The sequence below is a fragment of the Ciconia boyciana genome, chromosome 4 (genome assembly GCF_034638445.1).
Source record: "Ciconia boyciana chromosome 4, ASM3463844v1, whole genome shotgun sequence".
In the NCBI taxonomy this organism is placed as follows: Eukaryota; Metazoa; Chordata; class Aves; order Ciconiiformes; family Ciconiidae; genus Ciconia; species Ciconia boyciana.
Window position 1 is genome coordinate 92,036,674 of NC_132937.1, and position 26,216 is coordinate 92,062,889.

Here is a 26,216-nt window from a genome sequence, read left to right on the forward strand (position 1 = left end):
AGGGGAGTCACGGTAAAGACCATGGCAAGGTCAACTCTAAGCTTGGATGCCAATGGCCAAATTACTCAAGGAAATAAGTGACCTATCCATGCCACCCGTACTTTGAGATCTGCTGGGATAAGTAACTGCTTGCAATATTTTAGCTGCTCTGTATTAACCACAAGGAAGTAAAGAGGAGGGCATTCCACAAACAGAACTATAACACAAGCAAAGTATCCATTAACAGATTTATTTTTTCTTTCCATTATCTCAGAATAACTGACATATCTACATTTCCTGATGAAAGTAAAAAAAAAAGAAAAAATCCATGTGAGAGAGCTGGGAACCCTCAGGTGTTGTTAGCCTGTTCTTTGTTCCTTGATATTTGTTTAAAAAAATCCCTCTTGCCGAGTTCTGGGCCAAATCAATAGGTAAATATTAGTCATCAGATGTGCCATCAGCTGGCAAAGCTTTTGGAATTGCTCTTCCTTTCTACAAGCCAACTTGTAGAAAGGTGCAAGCTACTATTAAATCTGTTACAGTTCTGATGAGGTTCAGCAGTTTTAAGGCTTTTTTTTTGTGTAGCTTTGGGAAGCAACTCTCAAGGTCTTCAAGAGCAAAGCCATTGGCATATACTTACACTTATAAGCCCAATTATCAACAGAAGTTGTCATCACCAAATGCCCAGCAAAAAGACTGAAACATGCCTTTCAATCAGTGAGTTAAAAGCACTTAACAGAATCACATTCTCCTGTGCCTGTCTCCCAGGAATATGTGACCTTCAGACTTTTACAATGGCTTTTCCAAGATTTTCTCCCTTTAACATTCCAATGAAAGCCGCTGGCATGTTCTCAAATCCTTCAGTGACTTGTTCATGGAACTTCAGTTTTCCCTAGGAAAGAGGGGAAGGCAAGGAAGGAAGGAAGAAAGGCATCAAAAGGAAGAAAGGCAATTGCTGAGTTTTTATTCACCAGCTGCCTGGTTTTTACCATCATTCCCCCGTACTCGGCACTGGTGAGGCCGCACCTCAAATGCTGTGTTCAGTTTTGGGCTCCTCACTACAAGAAAGACGTTGAGGTGCTGGAGCGTGTCCAGAGAAGGGCAACGAAGCTGGTGAAGGTCTGGAGCACAAGTCTGATGAGGAGCGGCTGAGGGAACTGGGGTTGTTTAGGCTGGAGAAAAGGAGGCTGAGGGGAGACCTTATCGCTCTCTACAGCTACCTGAAAGGAGGGTGTAGAGAGGTGGGGGTCGGTCTCTTCTCCCAAGGACAAGAAGAAATGGCCTCAAGTTGCGCTAAGGAAGGTTTAGTGGGATATTAGGAAAAATTTCTTCACCGAAAGGGTTGTGAAGCATTGGACCAGGCTGCCCAGGGAAGTGGTGGAGTCACCATCCCTGGAGGTACTTAAAAGATGTGTAGATGTGGTGCTTAGGGATGTGGTTTAGTGGTGGACTTGGCAGTGTTAGGTTAATGGTTGGACTTGATGATCTTAAAGGTCTTTTCCAACCTAAATGATTCTATGATCTTTGGGAGACTAAATTGCAACTAAATTTTCTCCAGCTTGTATGTTTCGTCTGAAACAAGCAAGCCGGCACCCACCAGGGTAACTTTGCATAACTAAATCAGCTGTTGCAAGGATCTGCTTTTGTTGCAAGACCTTCTACTTGGGGTCATAACAGGTAGCAAAAGTCACTACTATAAAAACACACCAGGACAGATTTAGTGCTACTTGGTCCCTAAACAGTGGACAGGTAGGGGATTACTTCCCCAAACCCAGGCCTGTCTCTACCCATAAGAAATTATGGAATTGCGAATCCGAGTGATCAAAAGCTGAGCCATCCCAAATCCTCACGTTTGTAAAAGCTAGAGCCTCTTAGCCTTTAGTGTTCACACTCACAAGCTTTCCACAGCCATGAACCAAGTGTTAAACTCAGGCTCCATTTAGAAAAATAAAATTTAAGAAATTCCCTATTAGGTCTCTTTAAAGCCCAGCTCCCAATTCCATAAAAACATCCATTCTTGCTAGTAATTTCAGCACAACACTGCAATGGAAATCCTTGCTCATACTACAAATGAAAGGAGACTTCTGAATGAGGAATAGAGGAATCACTCTAAATATGAAACTCTTCATTGCGAGAGAAGCATTTTGAATTACTCTGGAAGCATTCTTTTTCAAAGCCTTCATGTATTCTGGAATATATCTAAATCAACAAGCTAATATCGCAGGTCTCAACAAATGGACTCCACTATGGTTTGTGTCCCCAAAAGGCTCAAAGATCAAGTCACAATCATGAAAATAATCATGCTGGGACCTCACCTCAACAGCTATGACAAGAGACCCCTTGCAAAGAGGGAAGCTATCGCGTGAGTACACCTTACAGAAAACTACCCCTTCCTTCCTTACCTCCACGACCCATTTTAGCAGTGCCTTCAGACCTTCCTCACAGTGTTATTCCAGCGGGTCACAATAAACCCTTCCATTTGAAGCTACCTGAAGATCATTGGAACCTGCACGTAAGGCCCTGCAAGAGAAAGGAACCAGCAAACCACCTGCAATATCAGTTTCACTTAAAATAAGACCCAATGCCTAAAGAGAGCTTTTAGCCAGTAAAGACCACTGATCACTTTGTTCCAGCCAGAAGCAACTGCTATTTTTTCCAAACAGAACTTCCAGGACAAAGACCAAGGAGTCATGGACAGCCAGCCACCCAGGGAAACACAGGCCTGATCTGTAAACCTGTGGGGCTAAACACCCAACACTTCTGAAAACAGTTTCATTCAGGAGTAAAGTGGCCTCAAGCTTCAGTTGAGAGGTTTCAGCTGAATCCTGGAAATACTATTTGACAGCTTGTTTGATAGCCTGCCAAGCTCTCATGCTCTTCCTAAATCTCCAAGAAGTTACACACATTAAAAAACAGTTCCCTGAATCATAAAAATGTGTGATAGTGTCCCGTCCTGGTTTCAGCTGAGATAGAATTAATTTTCTTCCTAGTAGCTGATATAGTGCTGTGTTTTGGATTTAGGATGAGAATAACGTTGATAACACACTGATGTACACTAGTCAAGGACTTTTCAGCTCCCCATGCTCTGCCAGGTGCACAAGAAGTTGGGAGGGGACACAGCCAGGACAGCTGGCCCAAACTGGCCAAAGGGCTATTCCATACCATATGGCGTCATGCTCAGTATAGAAACTGGGGGGAGCTGGCCAGGGGGCAGCAATCGCTGCTCGGGGACAGGCTGAGCGTTGGTCAGTGGGGGGTGAGCAGTTGCATTGTGCATCACTTGTTTTGTACATTCTTTTACCATTATTTTTATTTTCTCTTCCTTTGCTGTCCTATTAAACTGTCTTTATCTCAACCCATGGGTTTTAATTTTTTTTTCTGATTCTCTCCCCCAGAGAGAATCCTGCTCCCCCTGGGGGGGCAGGGTGTGTGGTACTTAGTTGCTGACTGGGGTTAAACCACTCTCAAAAGCCTGTCCAATTTTTAAAGTGATCTGGGACTCCAAAGCCAGTCAGACACCAAAGAGAATTCAGACCTCCCATTTATTCTAGAAGGGAAACTTGGAAATATGAATGCTATTGAAAGTGAATATTCATCTGAGCCACACTTCCCAGCAGTTTTACCAGTAGCTGAAATCTTATGGAAAAAAACCCCTAAGCTGCCTCATCTAAAATCCCGAGGGGAATCCATTCTCTCAACTAAAAGTACATACTGTGTAAATGGCATCATGCCACCACACCTGCCTTCTACTGATCTGTATCTGCTTAGAGCCCTGGGGAATCCTGTTTTAAGTAGTTTAGTCTCTCCTTCCGTTTATAATCAGGTGATGTTCTCCATCCGATACAAGTGTGCACAAAGGGGGATGAGTGCATGTACACACAAGGAGTGTAGTCACATTCCCTCTGTTCCAGAGCAGCAGCTAGTTACCCAAATGTACACACATACACACACTCAAATGGCATATGGAAACAACCAATAAAATCTCAAGAGACTCCCATTATGTCTTTCTCTCTGCCATCACCAAACAGGAAATAAACTTAGACACAAGAAAGCAGGCCCACACCTTTCTGAGGCACGGAGTCATTGTACTGAGAGATGGCTCCACAGACGGCAATCCTTCCATATTTCTTCATCTGGTTGATAGCAATACTGGCAAATTCTCCACCCACCTACAAGAACCAGAGCATGTGCAGCATTAGAGACAATTCAGCGTTTGGCATTGACTGCCAAAACTTGCCAACCTTGCATTGTTGCACCAACAGGTTCCATCAAGGGGTGGAGAGGTGAGTTCCACTACTCCAAAGACTCGGTGGCTGCAGAAACTCTTACACTTAGCCAACACCTATGAGGACTCAATGTCACTCTTCTAAAAATTAGTTATGAACACAGGGAATTGGTTTTAATTCCGAACCTGCTTCATAAAGCTTGGTTTGGAAGCATTGGGCAAGACTTGCCCTTAGATCCCTCCTTATAAGGGGCATGTCTAGGGGCACTAAGAAGCACCACCTCTGCTTTTCCCCCACACCAGTATGCACTTTTACCTCTTCACATGATGGTGATGACAAGTTTTTACTTAATAATTCTCTTCTCCCAAATAGGGATGTGCTGAACTCAGAAGCTTTTAATGGAGAAAAGCTGTGAGAAAATTTATTGCTGGGGAGAGCTCTGCACAAAAGTTGGAAGTGAAAGGGAAGGTAATGGACGTGACCATAAAACCTGTTTAAGACCTTAGCAGCACAGGATGTGAAATTCGGCCAGGTGAAGCAAGGCAACCAGGAGCTCCTGCCACAGGGGCAAGTGCTTTGCCCTGGCACCATGCATTCACATCGACTGCCAGGGCAAGGCGGGTGCATTGCAATGCACACCGAATGACAGCGCTGTCATCCCTGGATCAGCAGACAGACTGCTGAGAGAAAGACATGCTAAAGGGGTGATGATGGCTGCCCTGTAAACCAGGTGGCTAGACAGGGAGTTTTAGGCCAATATGTCAGCTAATACCCCTGTGCCAGGTATTATATTATCAGGTATAATGCATACATTAGCTATACTAGGAAATTAAAAAAGCCAGGGCTTGTTCTCTGGCTTGAGGGCGAACTGACATGGTTTGACTGCATCTGTACTGTTAAACTCTCTTAGCCTCCAAAACAAGATGGTCACATTCAAACCGCCTACCGAGAACAGTCCACAGCCCCCGTTAACTCCAGCTGTACCTGGGGGAGGTCAGAAACCCTCTACGGGCCACTCCAGCAGTTTTACAAGTGGCCCTTGCAACTGCTTTGTTTACAGGTACCAGTGTAGCCACCTGGACCATGTGATGTGGAGCCGTCCATGCTCGCTCCCCTTCCAGCAACAGCAGAGAACTGCCTGTGGTCCAAGGTGGGGGCCAGGAATGGACCGGAGCACTCTCTGTTCAGCACCAGTTAATGTTCACTGTGACCCTCACCTCCCCTAAACGTGCCATACTTTCCCAAGAGTGAAAGCTTCTCTCTCTCCATTCACAAACACTGCCAACAATCCAGCTTTGCCTTTTGGTCTTTGTTCTTTCTGTTACTGCCCAAGTCAGCCGCAGAAATAATTATGGGAAGGGAACAAGAAAGCAGTAAGCTCTTACGCACACACAGATGGAACTCAATATCAAGTTCCTGGTGTAGTCTTCAAATAGATATATACAATATCGAGTTCCTGCTATAGTTTAAGGAAAATTACAGTCTGCTCGGGGTTAGGCCCTCTCTCTGAACTCGCATTGTCAAAGAAACAGTCGTAGCCATCAGGAAAGGCTTGACACAGTTCTTCATCCAAAGATGTAACAGTCTTGTAATTAAAGGCTTCATCAAAGACTATTTTTTTCAGATAGGCAACCTTGTCATCTGAGCCAGCACAGCCAACCACTTTGCAGCCCTGCAAGGAAAGGAGAAAAACATTCCTAAACATCCCCTCACAACACAGGCTGACACTCACAGAGTGCTGGGTGGAGGGCTCACCCTTAAAGTCAGGCTGTCGTCACCATACAAGTTCCTGAGGTCTAGGAAACATTCAGCTAGCTTTGCTACATCTTCAGGAGCTTGTCCCATCTCAAGACCTTACTGTAGGCATGCGTTCAGGGATGCTTGCCCTCCTGATCATTCATGGCCTTGTTCCCCTGTCTCCCAGGTGAGCCTTATGAGGAGCAAGTATGAGCAGTTCAAGGCACTCACCCCAGTTTTAGCGAGTTGCGCCACCACAGAGCCCACAGCGCCAGCTGCAGCATTAACCAGCACCGCCTCTCCTGGCTTCATCTTGCAGACCTCCAGCAGACCAAAATATGCAGTGAGGCTGTGAAGAAAAAGGAAGAATGCTCAGTGAGGAAGAAAAAACACCAGACACAGAGATGGAACTTGACCACATTGAACCAAAATACCATCACAACCAGAACAAGATTCAGTTTTCCCCATTCTTTATGAAATATAAAAATTAACCCAAACTCCCTAATTTGGCTTTTTTACAGCCATTCCAGAAAAAAACAGATACACTACTGGGAAACAGGATGCTGTGGCAGAAGTCTACCTTAGGTGAAAACAGCTTTCCTTGTGCTCACTAGCTGAAAGGAGAAACACAGAGATAACTCTGTAAGGTGACAACTCAGTTACACACTGGAAGAGAGTAAATCCAAGTTAGAAAGAGGCCAGTAGACAGCTGGTATCTACCAGACTGAGGCAAAGATTAAACGATACTCATTACAAATCAAAGCTGGCAGAAAAAGTAAAAATGGTGGCAAAATCTTGCTGAATTGATGTGCACACTGCCCCTGAGGACTACTGTGCACTATGGTTACTGGGTGAATAGCGGTCTGTAGGAACCACTAAAGTTTAGCTCAACCATGTTCCACTGATCATATAAATACTGAATAACATCAGGCTCTGCAAGCTTCCTGAAGCAATGTGATCAACTGGCCCAGAATCCTAACAAACAACTTCTAACTTCTAAATTAAAGCGTAGAGTCCCACTGGGTCTGAACTGAAGGTGTGAACTGAATCCATCTAGCAGCTGTCTGGAAAAACATGCATCTTGCCTGATGTCAAAACAAAATCTGAGAAGTTCTGCATCACACACAATGTTATAATCATTTTGAAAGCCTTCCATGTCAACAGGACTGACCAAGTCCCGATTTCCCATACAAACTACAGAGAAAGAGAGAAGACATGTGAGAAGATGCCCGAGGGACTGCAGTAGTGAATACAGATTCTGAAGCACAGCAGCTCTGTCTGCTGCAGTGCAATTTAAAGGACCTCTATCTTGCTGCATGATATGACAGCTATCTTTTGCCATTTTGGGGGCAATTCTGGAAATATGGTGATAGCAGAAGAGCCCAATCAGCAAAAGCAGACTAGTCCAGGTGCCAATGAAGTCTGAGTCTTTCCACTGAGGTTAATTCAGATGGAACTGGATTCTTTCCAGCCCCTCCTGGATCCTCTTCCTACCTTATTACAACTCCTCAAGGAGAGGCACCATAATCTCCAAGGCAAATCTCCTCTGATACAAAGGATGGGCCAAACTTCAGGCCCTCTACAGGGTAAGGACATCCGGAAGCACACATGTTTTTTTACCAGAGCAAGCAGACAACATACTGATAGAACAAGACGAGGGAAAAAGGTCATACAGATAGGCAGAAACTCCTGCACAACAAAATCCAGGGGATAGCCGCCTTTGGATCTCAAAACTCACCCTGGCATACCAACTGTCCCAAGAGCCAAAGATTTAGGGAGTGATTATGGCCAACTGGAAGGAAGGACTTGTAGGTCTTTCCCATCAGAGATGAAATGAGTTCTCCAGCCACTTCTAGCCACAACAAAGGCTCCCATTGTGAAAGCAGGATTCTTGCTTTCTACAGTACTGTTTAAAAGAAGAAGAAAAAAAATAAAGAATACCCTGTCAGAGAGAAATAATTACTGGCTCTTCCCTCCTTTATTCCTGTTTCCCTGTGATGCAGGAGAAAATAAATGTTTCATGTCAGGACATTTAGCCCATACCTGCTGATGCTGTAGGCTTCTGATGTCTTTCCTGAAATGTCCACCATCTCTCATCACCAGGGGAATACTGGGCAAGACGATTCTAGACTCAGCCCTGCCTACAACAAATCCAATGTTCCCACATGGATGCCAACTTTTTTTTTACTAGCACCAGTCTGGTATGAATTCAGAATAGGCTTCTGTGAGTTAGAGTCAGAAAGATGCCAGGATTAAATGGTGGAAAAGCAAGAAGTCACAAATAGGCTGTAACAAGCAGTTCCCTTCTCAGACAACCTGCACTTCATTTAAAGGTTGAAGATCCTGAAGATGGAACCTCTTGGGGTAACAAAACCAAATAGAATGCAGTAACTAATAACAGGAAGAAGTTCATACTTGCGGTGTCTCTATGCTAAACGGAAATTCAACTTTCTTAGCCCAACTGGAAAACTATGTTGGGAAGGGGTAGGTAAGCAGCTTTGAAATATTGGAAACAGTTGGCCTTCTGTTCAGCAGACTTGGGTGTTAATTTATCCCAGCCCTCAGTGTTCCTGCAGAGAAACACAAGAGTCAAAGGCCACTGATGTTCCTGGGCAGCAATTTAGAGGCAGCACAGCAGGAACAAGCTGACAAAGGGAAACATCTGTGTAGCTAAATTACCACAGGCTTGGGAAGGGATGGATTTGAGGTTAGATAACTCTTTGGCTAGAGCTGTAGCTTAGGTGACACTGAGGTATTCTCAGCTGGATTAGATAGCATTCATGGTTTTGGGCATGCAATTACTAGCACAGCACATTTTAAAATGTGAAGTTGACACTTATTGCAAGTACAATGGTCGGTCCTTCATACCTCTGCTTGTAAAAATTCCCTTTGAAAACGTTATCGCCAGAAATAACATATAGATTGTATCAGAGGCCTAAATGCTCTCCAAGAAGGCAGAAGAGGTTCTTGGAGGAAAAACACATTCCAACCAATTACAGATAAGAATACAGTTGCAGAAGTATGTAGACTCACATCAAGAGTAGGTAATGCAGGCTGCAGATGTCTCGAATGTCAGCACATTCCTTCGAGATCTGCCATGTGTATGGATAACAAGAATTGAAGATCTTACCTGGCAACCTGTGTGCCCTGTCATTATGTCCCCTTCCTTCATATCCCTTCGACTGTAAGGTCTGTAACACAGGCAGGGAGATGGTTTACTGTAAGCAACTTTAATGATGTTCCAGATACACTATGAAGCAGTAGCTACTGTCCCACCCAGAAAGACGGCATAAGCAGTTATGTTGAACAGATCGCAAAGAGCTTGTCATTGTAATGACTTAACTGGATGTTTTCCATAGCCAGCTACTTGAGCATCCCATCTTGACTGAATACTGAGCTAGAGTGTTGGGGACACAATAGCATTAATCTTCCCAGCATGGTCCACCACTACAAGAAGGCTGAGACTCCAAAGAACTATCTCTGACCCTAGGGTGCACCAGACTTCTTCAAACTACCCAGTCTCCCTGTGCTTGAACTACAACCTATTAACATGGGCATATCAGCAATTTGTATATGAATATGAATTAGAATATGTATCCTTAAGTACCAGGTTGCCAAGACAGGTGAAGCAGCTACTGCAACAGGGCTGCAGTCTCATTTGAGCCCGTTGCATTCCAGTGGAAGAGACATGACAAGGAACAACAGCAGAGTCCAATAAAAGTCTAGGGCTGCAGCATCGTTATCCTGATGTCTGGCTAAATCTGGCACAGCTCTATCTACATTGGGAGTCTTGTAATTTACACACATTTTATAAGAAGCAGACAAAGGCATCTGGAACTCTGGCAACAGGGATGCTCCCAGTACACGCTCTTTTGAGGTTTAAGTGGGAGATCAAATGAGGTATCTTAGCCAGCAATTTAAAAAGAAGAAAAATATATACCTCATGTAAGGATCAACACTGAGAAACACTGATTCAAGCAGTAACTCTGCAACAAAAGACAAAGCAAATTCCTGGGCATTAGCAGTGCAGTAAAGCATAGTTTCCACAAGTCAGTCTTTCAACAAAAGCTATGGGAATTCCTGACAGCTCAAAAACACCGTATCCCATCATCCTTTAGGGAAAAACTACCAGAAACGACTACTACATTCATTAGCTTTGTCTGGATTATCGCTGTGCTGTAGTGTCTCTTTAGCAGGATAGATTCTTTTCAGTCTTGTGTTTCTTTATCTGCCTCCTCTCTCTATAGAAGGCTCAAGAGGTCAGACCCCCTAAGCAAAACAGTAACTTCCTTTTGACACAGATATAAAATGCCTTCCCATAATTCAGCCAGCGGAGGGTGGTAAGAAACTTTGGCACAGGTCAAACATAAACACTACTTTGCTGCCTTAAGCAGAAAGCATTAGGCTACCTCTTCTAGGTAGCCTAATCCACCTTACTGTCTCTAATGCCACTAGTTCTTGTGAAATATACCATTAAACAAATTTTAATTTAAATTCTCAATCACACAGCAGTTTTAGCTGTTCATCTCCACCTAATAATACTTTTCATTGCCTGTGCTGCAGTGGTCCAGCTAGTACAAGCTAGAAATATATTCAGATACAAATATTTTTCCATTATTCCAAGTGAGCAGGAAGAATAGTCAATGCCATGTAACATAACAAGAAGGGCGATCTCCTTTAAAAGTGTTACTCTAGTATGAAATTATGCCTCTTCTTGCTGTAGGGATTAAAATGGGAAGGAAGAAATGACTCAATGTTCTTAAATATCCACAGGCATGAAATTTTTAAGTGTGTCTGAATGCTATAGAAGTTCACATGCTATGAAAGTGCTTGAAAGTATATATAAGAAGAAATCACTTTTCAAACCTTTAAGCTGTAAAGATAACTAGTACTTTAATGCAATTTGTTTGGCACACCTTCTAAACTGCAGTAAATTTTGTAAAGGACAAGTGGTACGGTGAGGTTCAAGACAGAGCATGGTCCACATGGATGTCCATGTGAAGCCCAAAATCAAGGTTCCTTCTTTTATCAACAGCTCTTGCATAAAACAAGTTATCATATTCCCTACGGTTTTCAAAATAGAGAAACACAAGAATAAAACCTGTACATTTTTTTCTCTTTGTATTCACTCTCTCTTGCTGTCACAACAGGTCAAATATAACAGACAAGCACTGGTAAAAAAACACATGTTGAATGCAGACAGAAGTCTTGCGTTGTTGCTTCTTAAAATGAAAGACCAGCCTGCATTGACGCCAGCCCCAAGTCCTCCCAGCTGCAGGCTCACTCCCCCCCCAGTCACTCTGCTCTCCCCCAGCACTATCCTCAATACCTTCCCTATCATCTTGAAAAAATCCAATGAAAACCTACTCCCAGAGGCTACCATCTTCTCCAGCTTTGTCCAAAGGATTTTGCAAAATAAAGTAGATTAAAACCTTTCACCAGTAAAGCATGTTTGGGTTTTACTACAGTTACCTCATTTGCTCTGTGTCACTGTCCAGTTGTCTAAGTTAAATGGATTCTGTTTCCTTGTGGCTGTGGGTTTCGAAAGCATATCACTTCAGCAATTTTCTCCAGGACGCTTCATTTGCAAACACATTCGAATGCCTTTGCCATCAGGCACCACGTGTGATTAGGCTTTGTGAGACTGTGAAAGGCATGCTGCAGCCACTTTGTGCTGGAGGTAGAAGAGCTCAGCCACTGTTTCCAAGGGTATTATCAGAAGGCAGCATGTCTTAAAACCCACCAAACCCATCAGCATACATATTCTTAAGCAATCGCCCTTCTCTGCTAAGGTGCATAGTTTGCCACAAGCCGTGACAATCCATTTTCGAAAATCCACGCCAGAGCAACATACAAACAGTTCTACAGATGCACAGTCATTTGACAGCAACCAGACAACCTCTGGAAAAAATAATAACAAGTGGCACTCCACTTACCTCCATCCTTTAGGTTTGGCAGCTCTATCTTTTTCAGGCTGAAGTCACTGGTTTTGGGGAAACCCTCAAAATGCTTCTTCAGAACCCACACCTTGGCAGTCACCATCCTGCGCAACAAACAGCACGGCCAAAGAGCGCCGGTCAAAGAGATGCCCAACAGTGATGGGCTGCTCATGGGGGCTGGTTTACACTTTACGAAGCAGAAAAGTATCTTCATAACATGCCATCACACAAGACAGCCTCTGCTTGCATCCCGTAATGATATCACTGGATCAAGAAAATGTCTGAAAAGCCCCCTCATTGCCTAAGCAATCCAGAGCTTCCTGCAACCTGCCAGACCTCCCTGCCTGCTGGCAGCAAGTCCTGGTGTGGGAAGTCAGCCCCAGCAGGGCATATGGCTCCCACTCTAAAGAAACTGAAGAGGGAAAATCTAGTTTAGAGAAAAAAAAATCCTGGAAGGAAAAAAATAAAACACTTAAACTCACTTTTCTGCCCCAATTACATGGGGCGACTACTTTTACAAGCTTGAACCAAAGTGCAAATGAGAAATACAAAGGTAAGAAAGACCTCTTTCTGTGACACCCCATATGTTGAAAGAAAACACTTCTCCAGTTGCCAAGTTCAGGGCTTGGAACTGGGAGCACATTGTCACCAGCACTTTCCATACAAGATGGAAACAAACAAAGGACTTGCATTCGTTTTACCCTCACAGCCCCTTTTTTCTTCCTATAAGCAAGGATGATGCAAGCGTATCAACAAGGAGAAAGAAAGAGAAGTTTATACTTAGAGCAGGCACGTGGAAAACTGCGTCTTCTGCTGACAAGGCCAGTCAATAACCTTCTGCACCTGACTCGGTGGCTGGACTCCTTCAGTCACACACACCTCCTAAAAGGCGAAGACAACTGCTTTTATCGACAGAGCTGGTACTGCCCTTAGTCCACTTCCCCAGGAGCAAGTGTAAACCCTCAGTCAACCTGGCACAGGGCACACCCAACGTGATTCACCTTTCCCCTATTCAGATTTGAAATCATCCTTACAGACTGCTCTAATTCGGCGCCCAGCCAGTTGCTCAAGAATGTTCTGCAATATGCCTACCTAAATACAGAAAACCCATGGTCCTAGAAACCACAAAATACTGCAGTCTGGAGAGGGAGACTATGCCCCTGAGCAGGAGTTTCTCCAAATCACATTTTACCAGTCCAGCTCTAAAACTCTTAAGAGTTCTGTCACTGAGGAAAAAATATCTAATTGAAAATTAATATAAAACTCATTGTTCAATTCACCATTTAGCACAGTGAATGATCCATACGTACGCCACTATTACAAGGGAACACTATGAGGACATCTACATAGTAGAGATGCCTGCAGGCTCTCAAAGGACATCTGCACCCACATGTGTGCTCTGACATCTTTGCTGTTCCCAGTGCACGCACCGAAGGATCAGAGCTTGTGTGGCTAAGCCTCTGCATGCTGGGATCTCTGTGCATTGCAGAGCCACCTTAAGAAACACTAGCAAGCTTTGGCATTTTGCCTCAACTGTGTTGCAATGAAGCATGTGGCATGGGAGAAAACTTTGTCCAGGCACTGTCTTCAGCTTTTATTTTTCTTGTGAAAATATTCAAGTAGAATATGAAGGCTGGAAAGCGTAAAGAGACCAATACGTAGCGGCATGTTTAACTACAAAACACCTGAAGGCAAAAGTACTAATTGGGAACAGAGACCTGAGAAAATAAACAAAACTTTTTAAAGACACACAAGCAAGGACCAGGGAGAACAGGGCAAGCTCTCCATTATTTAGATAAAAGCAAAAGCCACCAGACCCAGAAACTCATCAGCACTCAGCAACTTTCCGTGACGAACCAGGAATATTCCTGGTTCCTCGATGAGAAACAAACACAGCACAGGTGAAGAGTTCCTGCATTAGGACTGTGTGCTGGGGAAACCACCTCTATCAGGACACGTATGTCTTTCACAAAATGAAAGAAGTATCATCAAGCTCACTGTCAAAGCATCCCGCATTCGTTAAGTGAGCAGCCACAACCAGCATTCCTCACATCCCACATACAATCACAACAAGAACCAAGGTCACAGAAAACTTAGCTGCAGCAATTGGCATCTGACTTGCAAATTTTTTTTCTTAAAAAAAAAAAAAAAAAAAAAAGCAGGTGGCACTCCCCTGACATTTCCATCCACTGCTGCATTTGCTTTGGTATCAACTGTGCTTATCTGTACTTTTCGGTAACACAAGGTACTGTGACACTGCGGCAACACCAAAGCAAACTCAGCAAAGGGGCTTACATGAACATAAGGTGAGTTCGGAGTAACACAAAACTGATCCCGCTCACTCGCTTATACCCACAGGAGGTGTTTGTCCCAGCAGTGGCTCCTGCGTTCAGACACAGGTACTCGAGTGCTTCAGCCAGGAATGACTGGGGACAAGGGGTGCTGGCTAGGTTGGCAGCCATGCACTGAAGTGCCTTTCGTACCCCCGGGGAGCCAACAGTGATTCAGAAATGCTTTGTCTCCCCTCCTGTCCCACCTCTGTGAGTCATCAATATTGACTCCCTGCTTTTTGTCTCTTCTGTCTCTGTGCCCCAAGGTGCCAGCCCTCTTCTTCACATTCCCACCATCATCTCTTAATAGCTTGATTCTTCACTTTAGTCTGAGTACAGGATAATGTTGTCCCTTGTTTTAGGCTGTCCTTCGTTTTCCCTATCTGGTCCTCTAAGAAGCTACACAAAGATGTGCTGTAATCCTGACGATCTACAAATCTAGGTGCCATCGGTATTGGCCATTTCTGTCACTATTCTGCTGTTCCTTCTGGTGCTTCCACACTTGGACCTCCCATTCGCACCAATCTTCACATTCCTTCAAAAATTTCTACTTTCATGATACACAGATTTTTCAGCAGAGCAATGATCCCTCCTACAAACAATACCAAAAGATTAAATTCACTGAATCATTTTTATTACATTTAGGCCTAACTTTGGGAACAGGACAAATTTTCTGCTGACCACTTCTCACCTTCTACTGAAATCACATTATTATAGCCACTTCAAGGCTAGGGGTGTTTTCTGTAGGCTGTAAAACAAAAAGCCCCAAACCAAACAGAAAACAGAACACAGACATGCTTGATGAATGGAGTCACAAACCGATTTCCAGGTTAACAAACCAAGATTATTTGTATGTTTAGACATAAAATAATAAGAACTGGTAAGGACTACATTGCTTAAGCATGTTAAAGAACTCTACAGCATAAACAGCAGTGATGCAACATTTGTGGGGTCCAGTAAAAGCACTACTGGACTAAGCATGTGATAGCCACCATCTCAGCTCCAAGAGCAGTAACCATTGCCCTGTAAAACTACTGTGTTGTCAGTGTCAGTGGGTTTGAATAAGACATTTCTTTTGTGTGTTTTCTGTATAAAGTGTTTCACAGACCATTATAATCGTTACTGGAAAGAGGCAGCTATGATAAAAACTTGAGAAAGGACAGTCCATGAAGGTGATAAAAAGACTCTTTTAAAAATAATTAATTTCTAGCAAGGCCTAGGAAAAAATTAAGGTGATGCATTTCTGCCTGATATTGTTACAAAAGAACCATTAAAGTTTTTATTGAAATTGAAGTCCAAGACAGCATTTATCCTGATGTTCTTCAAACCCTCCTTGTCCTCTGGTCTAGCCCATCAAGTTATCAAAGAATAAAGTTTTGAATTAATCTCTATCAACTTTTTCCATAAAATCAGACACCTAGGAAAGACGAAATGGATTGGGGAATCTCAGCTTTGTGCACTAACAATATAGGTAAGAAAGCAAAGATTCAGTCTGTGTTCAGACGCTGCCATTGGTGCAAACTGTAGCAGAGCTGCAAGCAAAGCACCTTCACACAGGTTATCACAGCTCAATTCCCAAAATCAGTGTGAGAAAGGAGGTTCACCATTCAGGGGAAAATGGGAGAGAAGAAGGAAGAGGTGAAAACTGGTATCCCATAGTAGATACTAGCAACTGGAAAAGAAGGTCAGGAATGAAAGAGAGGACAGAGAAGTCCAAGAAAATTGAGAGAGTGACTGGAGGCTGAGGAGCTGGTGGTGATACCTGAAATCTGGGAATCTTCACATTAAAGTAGAAGAGTAGTAAAGCTCTCATGGGAGCATGAGTCAAACCAGCAAAGTTTACATTCCTTAAGTAACCCCAACTAACATTCGTATCTTCTGTGGTATGGTTTCCTAGCCTGGGCTTGCCTAAATCTAACCTTGAGGACAAAATCGTCTTAGAAGCCTGTCAGTTACAAATAAGTTCAATTCAAATTTGGGGTTAGCTTAACAGTTCATCTTGCTGCCAGTCACAATTAATTTGCAGATATGACTGTGGTACTTGTTTCTTTTTATCTCCATTCTGAAGCAGGAACAGCTATGCTTCCAGCCACATTGGAAGAAAAGGGTATGATTAAAATCTGAGTAAAGTGTGTACCTCAGACATAATTAGTGTGTATATCTATGCTGAGGAAAAAAACACCAATCACCACAACAGCAAAGTTGTTCAGGAAATAATCTCATCTAATCCCTTCCTCCAGATCCAATTTATGCAGACTCTTGCAGCATTTCAAAGCGATCTGCCAGGCACCAGTATAAGGGACTTTCTAAATACTTTAAAAAACAAACAAAAAAGCAAGAAACTTGAAAGAACTTTTTGGCAGTAGAGACTGCCAAGGGAGTCATAATCCAGAGGCTACCTTGGGATTCTCCAAACATTACAGCATTACCAATTACCTGGTAGTGAATGGCCTCAAATCGTAAGTGCCTGCAAGTCTTAGCAAACATTACCTGTTCTTCCCCTCTGGCTTAGCTATTACAATGCTGTCCTGGCTTCGGCTGCGATAAAGTTAATTTTCTTTCCAGTACCTGCTATAGTGCTGTATTTTGCATTTAGCATGAGAATAATGTTGATAACACACTGATGTTTTAGTTGTTGCTAAGTAGTGCTTACACTGGTCAAGTACTGTCGTGGTTTAACCCCAGCCAGCAACCGCGCACCACACAGCCGCTTGCTCACTCCCCGCTGGTGGGATGGGGGAGAGAATCAGAAGAGTAAAAGTGAGAAAACCCGTGGGCTGAGATAAAGACAGTTTAATAGGGAAAGCAAAAGCCACGCACGCAAGCAAAGCAAAGTAAGAAATTCATTCACTGCTTCCCATGGGCAGGCAGGTGTTCATCCATCTCCAGGAAAGCAGGGCTCCATCACGCATAATGGTTACTTGGGAAGACAAATGCCATCACTCCAAACGTCCCCCCTTCCTTCTTCTTCCCCAGCTTTATATACTGAGCATGACGTCATGTGGTATGGAATAGCCCTTTGGTCAGTTTGGGTCAGCTGTCCTGGCTGTGCCCCCTCCCAGCTTCTTCTGCACCTGGCAGAGCATGGGAAGCTGAAAAGTCCTTGACCATAGTGCAGCAACAACTAAAACATCTCTGTATTATCAACACTGTTTTCAGCACAAATCCAAAACATAGCCCCATACCAGCCACTATAAAGAGAATTAACTCTATCTCAGCTGAAACCAGGACAAGCACTTTTCAGCTCCCCATGCTCTGCCAGGTGCACAAGAAGCTGGGAGGGGGCACAGCCAGGACAGCTGACCCAAACTGGCCAAAGGGCTATTCCATACCATACGGCGTCATGCTCAGTATAGAAACTGGGGGGAGTTGGCTGGGGGCAGCAATCTCTGCTTGGGAATGGGCTGGGCATCAGTCAGCGAGTGGTGAGCGGTTGCAGCACTTGTTTTTTTTTCCTTGGGTTTTGTTCCCATCTCTCTCTCTTGTTTTCATTTTCACTACAATTATTATTATTATTACTATTATTATTGTTAATAATTCAATTTTTAAACTGTTCTTATCTCAACCTACAAGTTTTCTTACTTTTGCTCTTCTGATTCTCTCCCCCATCCCACTGGGGGGGAGGGTGAGCAAGCAGCTGTGTGGTGCTCAGTTGCCGACTGGGGCTAAACCATGACAAATGCTTTCTCAGAAATTATTTTTTTCCTGTGGTGAAAAACAAGGCAAAGGCAAACCACTCCCATGCTACTTTTGGCAGACACTATACTGCAAATATCTGAGCACGCATGACACTGCATTATGAAACAATAAAGCTGCAACTTCACTTCTTTATGCAATGCTATCAAGCCCTGGAAGGAGGTCAAAGACTGGAGGTGAGTAATCATCAATTGGTAGAAAGACTGTGCCACTTTGTTACAAGGCTGTAATTCCAACAGAGGTTCAACAGTCCTGCAGAGCAAGCTCAGGTGGGAAGGGGAAAAGGGAAGGCAAGACCTGCACTGAAACAGGTCAGCTGCCCTTCATCTCCCAGCAATTGCACATAAAATGAGAATCTTAAGAACTATGTCTGATAAGAAAGAATAAGCAAGAAGCCCACGGCAGGAAGGAAGATGGGACACTGCAGGTGACCTGGGCTGACAAACCAAGCCAAAGCTTCTTGAAGGGCCAGCTGTGATTCGCTGGTCACTGCAGGGCACTCCTGAAGCTTCTTTCAAGCACTCTTTCTACTTCTCCCTTGCTTAAATGTTGATACGGTCCAAGCACATGCTGCAGCATCAGTAAATGCAAAATTTTATCAAAGCTGTTGAGACATACTGCAGCACAGTTTCACTTCTTACATTTGCAGGGACTTGCCTGTTACTGCACCACAGAGAGGAATGTTTCATTTGCTTGACTTTACAGCTGCCAAAGAAAACTCCATTTTTTTTAAAAGCTCCATTAAGCTTAAATTTCTAGAAAACTCCATTTAAATTAAACCCTAAACTTTTGACTACACCCAGCAAGCAATTTTGTTTTAGGGGAAAAAGATAAGAAATCTCAGGCTGGTATCCGATGTTGTAAAGTTACTGCAAGACCTTCAGGACTTGCTAACCCTGGCCATTGACTGCTCCTTCCCTCATTTCTCATTACTTACCTCTGCAAAGGTTAAGCACCCCCGTTTCTTGCAGTGTAGTGTAATAAGACAGCCCTGCGTGCTCAGAAAGGAAGTTACAAACATACTTGCAAGCACCAGCAATCCCTCTGAGGCCCCCTCCTGAACTTCTGTAATATTACAAGGGCAGATTTCATCCTTGAATGAATTCCTGCTCATAACACATGCAACCAGCTTCTCCCTCAGGAAGGAAACTTGCTGCTCCAGCCCACCTAGCATATCCGAGACATACCTGTTGTCTGTTACCACTCCAATACATCCATAGTATTAAGGAGACCGAGACAAATAAATCAAAAGATAAATGGACAAGAGGGGAAAAAAAAAAAAGAGGGAAGTCAGTGAGAGTCTAAGGAACTGCACTGGAAGGATGGAAGCACAGAGCAGTGATCAGCACCTGTTGTATCGCTGCTTTAGACAGCAGACAGCATCTGGTGAAAGGGGCCTGAGGACCTCCCCACTCCCCCAGTGCACATCAGCTCAGCGTAGTACTTTACCGTTATATTCCACAGCAAGTGAAAATGGATGCATCCATGCAAAATGCCATCCTAGGGCTCCCAGTGCCATGACAGAAGCTATCCCGCAGTGACGTACAGACCCTGACAGATTTGCCTCTCACCACTGATCAACACTGGTCACTCGTGTGAGCTCTGACTGAGACATTTCCTATGGTCTGTAAACGAGAGTGTCCATCTAGCCCTACCAGAGGGAATGCAATACTGGACCTGTTGGTCACCAACACAAGTGAGCTAATCAGGGATGGCAAGATTGGAGGCAGCCTGGGCTGCAGCGATCCTGTACTGGTAGAGTTTGCAGACCTGAGGGATACAGGTCAGGCGAAGAGTAAAGTCAGGACCCTGAATTTTAGGAAAGCAAAATTCCAGCTGTTTGAGGAGTTAGTCAATAGGACCCCCTGGGAAACTGCCCTCAGGAACAAGGGAGCAGAACAGAGCTGGCAGATCTTTAAGGATGCTTTCTGTAGAGTGCAAGAGCGTAAGAAGTCAGGCAAGAAAGGCAAGAGACTGGCATGGATGAGTCGAGACCTGCTGGTCAAACTAACGGGCAAGAAGGAAATGCACAGGCAGTGGAAGCAGGGACAGGTATCCTGGGAAGAGTATAGGGATGCTGCCTGGTCGTGTAGGGATGGGGTGAGGAAGGCCAAGGTGCAGCTGGAGCTGAACTTGGCAAGGGACACGAAGAATAATAAGAAGGGCTTCTACAGGTATGTCAGCCAGAAAAGGAAGGTCAGAGAAAGTGTGCCCCGCCCCGATGAACACAACTGGCAAACTGGTAACAACAGATGAGGAGAAGGCTGAGGTACTCACCAACTTTTTCGCTTCAGTCTTCACTGGCAACCTCTCTTCCCACACCTCTTGAGTGGATGGACCTCAAGGCAGGGACTTGAGGAGTAAAGTCCCTTCCACTGTAAGAGAAGGTCAGGTTCGTGACCACCTGAGGAACCTGAACATATGTAAGTCTATGGGACCTGACAAGATGCATTCCAGAGTCCTGAGGGAATTGGCTGATGTAGCTGCCAAGCCACTCTCCATGATATTTGAAAAGCCATGGCAGTCAGGTGAAGTCCCTGGTGACTGGAAAAAGGGAAACATTGCACCTATTTTTAAAAAGGGTAGAAAGGATGACCCTGGGAACTACTGACCTGTCAGCTTCACCTCTGTGCCTGGGAAGATCATGGAACAGATCCTCCTAGAAGCTACGCTAAGGCACATGGAGGACACGGGGGTGATTAAAGACAGCCAGTATGGCTTCACCAAGGGCAAGTCCTGCCTGACCAACCTAGTGGCCTTCTATGATGGAGTGACCACATCAGTGAACAAGGGAAGAGCTACGGATGTAATCTATCTGGACTTTTGTAAAGCCTTTGACATGGTCCCCCACAACATCCTTCTCTCTAAATTGGAGAGATACAGATTTGATGGGTGGATTGTTCAGTGGACAAGGAATTGGTTGGATGATCGCATCCAGAGGGTAGTGGTCAGTGGCTCAATGTCCAGATGGAGATCAGTGACAAGTGGTGTCCCTCAGGGGTCCGTACTGGGACCGGTACTGTTTAATATCTTCATCGATGACCATAGACAATGGGATTGAATGCACCCTCAGCAAGTTTGCAGATGACACCAAGCTGAGTGGTGCAGTTGACACACCTGAAGGATGGAATGCCATTCAGAGGGCCCTGGACAAGCTGGAGAAGTGGGCCCATATGAACCTCATGAGGTTCAACAAGGCCAAGGGCAAGGTCCTGCACCTGGGTCACGGCAACCCCTGGTATCAAGACAGGCTGGGGGTGACAGGATTGAGAGCAGCCCTGCAGAGAAGGACTTGGGGATACTGGTGGATGAAAGCTGGACATGAGCCGACAATGTGCACTTGCAGCCCAGAAGGCCAACCGTATCCTGGGCTGCATCAACAGAAGCATGGCCAGCAGGTCGAGGGAGGTGATTCTGCCCCTCTACTCTGCTCTGGTGAGACCCCACCTGGAGTACTGCGTCCAGCTCTGGAGCCCTCAACACAGGAAAGACATGGAGCTGTTGGAGCGGGTCCAGAGGAGGGCCACAAAAATGATCAGCGGGCTGGAGCACCTCTCCTGTGAGGACGGGCTGAGAGAGTTGGGGTTGTTCAGCCTGGAGAAGAGAAGGTTCCAGGGAGACCTTATTGTGGCCTTTCAGTACTTAAAGGGGGCTTCTAAGAAAGATAGGGACAAACTTTTTAGCAAGGCCTGTTGCGGTAGGACAAGGGGTAATGATTTTAAACTAAAAGAGGGCAGATTTAGACTAGATATAACGAAGAAATTTTTTTACAGTGAGGGTGGTGAAACAATGGAAGAGGTTGCCCAGAGAGGTGGTAGATGCCCCGTCCCTGGAAGTGTTCAAGGTCAGGTTGGATGGGGCTCTGAGCAACCTGATCTAGTTGAAGATGTCCCTGCTCATTGCAGGGGGGTTGGACTAGGTTACCTTTAAAGGTCCCTTCCAACCCAAAATATTCTATGATTCTATGATCTTCCCTTCTTTCCTTCCTGCGTTCCTCCTCTTCTCCCTCTATATGCTTGCTTGCTCGCTCCCTCAGAAAACTTTCTCCTGTGTCTAATGAAGCATGTATTTTCCACCATCAAGGCACCTGCAGGGTTTCTCTTTCAATCCTTCTCTTCTCTGCCAAATGTGGTTTTAGAGTTAATGCCCCCACAGACAATATTGACTTCAAATGAAATGCATATGCATACAGCTTGCACAGCACGGACCTTCCTTCCCTATAAAAGCAGACTGAAATGCAGTCCCTCTCTCAAATTTATATCCAGCCCAGCACAAGACAATTTGCAAGACTTAGACCAAGGATTACATCCACCACTGGATTTTAAAACACTAAATCTGCAGGCTTGAAAGAAAAATCCTTGAACTCCCCCCCAGCCCCTGTTACTAGCCTGCCTGCCTTTCCTCTGGTGCTTTGCAAGACCAAACGTGCAAGACTGAGAGTTGTGATGGTGAATCCCCGAAGGAAGCTTCACACATTTTTTACACAAGCAGAGATCAGAAGACAGTCCTTCTTCACACTTCTGGTTTCTCTGGCTGAAGATTTTCCCAACTGAGAACCCCGAGCATGCACTGATCTGTCACCCTTGTGTGCTGAGGGGGATTGCTGGCCTTTTAGGGTCTCTCCTCCAGGACCCTTCTTTTCAAGGGTTGTAAACCTTAACGGGAGTATCAGCTCATGAGAGGTATAGGCTTGAGCAGATATAAACCTTCTACCCCACAAGGAGACTGCAGTACCACCACAGAAGAAAAAACATCTAGTGAGTATTCAAGTGGTCTAGACTAGAAATGTACTTTAGTCTCAGGTATCTGACAGAAGGAAGGTCAGAATTTCTAAATTGCCTGTGTAATATTTGGTCTGGTGTTTAACCTTTGCTCTTACTTCCCTTCACAAATTGTAAGATTAGTGAATTTCAATGTGCTAATCAAACTTTGAATAACTGACTGGATTTGCCAGTTCACCTGTGGTCCCAAATTCCCCAGGAAACTGAGCCATAACCTACATTAGTGCATCTCAGGTAGTATTGATTGGTGCAAGGAAATCTGTACCTACTTTAGACTGAGAGAAGCATGGTTTTTCACATGAAGAACATTTAAGCAAATAAAGCTGCATAAACACAGCAAAGAATCAGATATAAACAGGTCACTGATGCAATCTCTCTTACAGTGAAACTGGTGAGATAAATTGGTGCATAAATGGATAAGAAGATAGAGGATTGCAGGATTGTCCGCAGTGGGACAAAGTCCAGTTGGCAGCCCATTACTAGTGGCATCCCTCAGGGATCATATTGGGAGCCATCATGTTTGATGTCCTTATAAAAGACCTGGACAGTCATGACCTGAAAGGACAGTGTCCTTCCCTACCACCCTGAACTGGGACCCAGCTGCATCCAGAGCATCATCCTGAGTTCTCAGCTCCCCAGTACAAGAAAGTCACTGACATACTTGAGTGAGTTCAGTGTAGGGTCACCAAGATGATGCAGGGACTGGAAAATGTAACAGGTAAGGCAAAACTTGAGAGAAATGGCTTTGTTCAGTCTCCAGAAACAAAAGCTACGGGGAGATGTACTGCTTTCTACAGCTGCTTAGTAAGACAGTATCGAGAAAATGGAAACCAGATCATCTGAGGGAAGCGCACAGCAACAGGGTAAGAGATGATGAATGTAATTTGCAAGACAGTATTTTCCAATGACACATGGAAAGTTGTGGGATTTTTCCCCCCCAAACCATGACGGGGTCAGATATTGGAACAGGATGCCTGAAGAGACTGTGGAATCTCCATCTTTCAGAATTTATACAACTTCACATGCCTGTGAGCACTCTGATCAGTCTGGTCTGGCTTTGCCCATGTGTACAGACTACGTGACCTCCCTAAATCCCTACCAACCTAAATTATTCTGTGAGTACATAATGGCAACTAGCACTCTTAATTCATAATTAGCTCTTGATACAACAACTAGTGCTTATTTCATATGAACAACTGTGAGCATGAACACCTTCATACTAGGAGCAAGCAAAGTTATAATTTCATATTTATTTATTATTGTTGTTTTCACTTATTATTTAGGACAGGTTTCTACAGGATACTCTTCAAAATACCTGAAAAACCAGAAAACTCTCATGGGAGATTTATTCAGGATGTACATACCCTAATTTATTTCACCAGAACTGAGTTCTGAGAAGAAAAAAACCCAATTATCTCCTCTGAACCAAGAATCAACAACACTATAGCATGATTTGCAAAAAGCCCACCCAAATCCAAAAAACAACCCTTACAATATTTGTCTACCCAAAAGGCTTAGTGTTAAATTCATCCCATGAAATAAAAAGAAACAGGTGTCACTTTACCAAAATAGAACACTGACTTCATGTATCTGCTGTGACCATGCTTTCAGTCCTTAGAGATTCTAGTGAGCACCGTAGTGAGGTCTAAAAAAACCACCTCTTTCTGAACTGATTGTATCATTAATTTTGTGCTGTATTATCATGTACTTATGAAAATCAAACCCTTTCTCAATTGCTAAAATATTCATTTCACAAACCAGTGAAGCTATACTGTATGTTTACCTTTGTAGAATATCTACTTGTGACTTCAGAGCTAGGAAAGGTATCTGCTATACATTTGGTATAATGCACACTATGGTATAATACTAAAAATTCTGCTAGACAAGCAGCTGCTAAAAATACCTTTTCCTTTCTCAAGCCACATGCTATATTCATTCCAACATGCTAACTGCATGTTAAGTAGCTGCAACATTTTTTTTTTATTCCTTAAAATTGAACACTATCATTAAAATAGCACATTTTACCATTACACCAAATGAAGCACCCAATTTTTAGGGCCTATGAGGTCAAAGCTATTACATAATCACTTAAGAAAGGGTGAAATTATCCCTCTCCCTCGTGTCATATACAAATAGAGAACATACATGGTTATCCCCATAGTGGAAAGCCTCTCACATCAGAAGTGGTTCTTCTTTATTTCCATTTTCTTATTTCAGGCTGTAGTTAGCCTGGATGGAAAAGGAGTAGCTGGAGCAGGTACAGCACTGGCTATGCAGCCACCAGCTCCATCAGCCACACATTGACAATTGTTTTGGCCCTTTGAAGAGCAACCAGGTGCCACCTCCAGCGTGGTCCAAGCAGCCACCTCTCACAGAAACTAATCAGGAACTCGCCTTCAGGCAAGAAACGTGCAAGCATGTTTGCCACAGATCGCAGATTTTTTCCCAATCAAAAATGATTTAAAAATAATTTTGAAAGACTTTCAATTCACCAAATAAAAAGTGGCATTTAATGACAGCTGTATGGTCACACGGTGTCAGCCTGATTCTTCCCCGTACTTCAAAATAATTTTTCTCAGGATGGTGTCCAGATGTTAGCAAATGAACAGCTGATAGGACATCAAGTGCTTCCCGGCTACAGTACCTCCTGCAACAGTAATGCCTTAAACAGATCAAGCTGCATCTAATGTAATTCCTGAAGTCAGCACACACAAAATTTTTCATTATAATGTAGACCTGCAGTCTGAATTATTTCAGATTATTAAAATAACCTCAGACTATAAACCTGGTAGTTCAGTACAATCAGTGTTGCAGCAGGTCCCCTGATCTCAGTGGTAACACTCGTGTTCAGCTGACAGTACAACACCGAAGTCCTCTTACAAAATACTGGTCTATTTTTACAGCATAACTACAGCAGTTTCAGGAAAGAGTAAATGCAGTCAGCTGACTTTGCTTTTCTACTTTGACCAATGCAGCACCGGACAACCACTGTTCTTCCCATCACATGCGCTCGCAAATTTTGAATAGGTTCTCTTTATTCTGCTTGAATGGAAACAATTCTGTAAATCACAGGAAGACAGCTGAACAGGCATAGATAGTTTTGGTTTTGTTTTTTTTTTTTTGGTGGGGGGTAGGGGTGGTGGGAGTTAAAGTACAGAACTGCACTTTCTTTATTTTAATGTAATGTAAGGGCGGTAGAAAGACACTTCCCGCCGTAGCCTGGAGTTGACGCTTAAGCTCCACATAACCCCACACTAACGCCCAAGTGCCTTCTCACCCACCCCGATCTCCCCTCTCTCAGAGGCCGCGGTCACACAGCTGCAGCTCCCTTCCCTCACGGGAGCACGACCCACCATCTTCCATCCGTTCCCGCCCCTCTCCGCCTGTCAGGGCTAGAAGGGGCTTTTCTCGTCCGCGACCGCCCGCCGCGCTCGCCTGACCTGAGGGTGCCCGCCGTCCCTCAGGCCGCGAGGCTCCGTTATGGATGTGCAACCTCCTCCGCTGAAAAGGAATGAGGAGCCGACCTAG

General features: G+C 44.2%; 1 protein-coding gene across 1 annotated transcript; it reads right to left on the reverse strand.

The window, feature by feature from the left end:
* Positions 1-283: 283 nt before the first annotated feature.
* On the reverse strand, positions 284-26,183 carry PTGR1 (prostaglandin reductase 1). Its single transcript, XM_072860603.1, is given in 13 exon segments — positions 284-871; positions 2,382-2,428; positions 2,431-2,499; positions 4,043-4,148; positions 5,722-5,877; positions 6,174-6,291; positions 7,681-7,848; positions 9,073-9,089; positions 9,091-9,133; positions 9,883-9,928; positions 11,879-12,015; positions 12,661-12,763; positions 26,042-26,183. Coding segments are annotated over 11 exon segments (987 nt in total). The 5' UTR covers positions 11,985-12,015; positions 12,661-12,763; positions 26,042-26,183; the 3' UTR covers positions 284-760.
* Between the last annotated feature and the right edge of the window lie 33 nt (positions 26,184-26,216).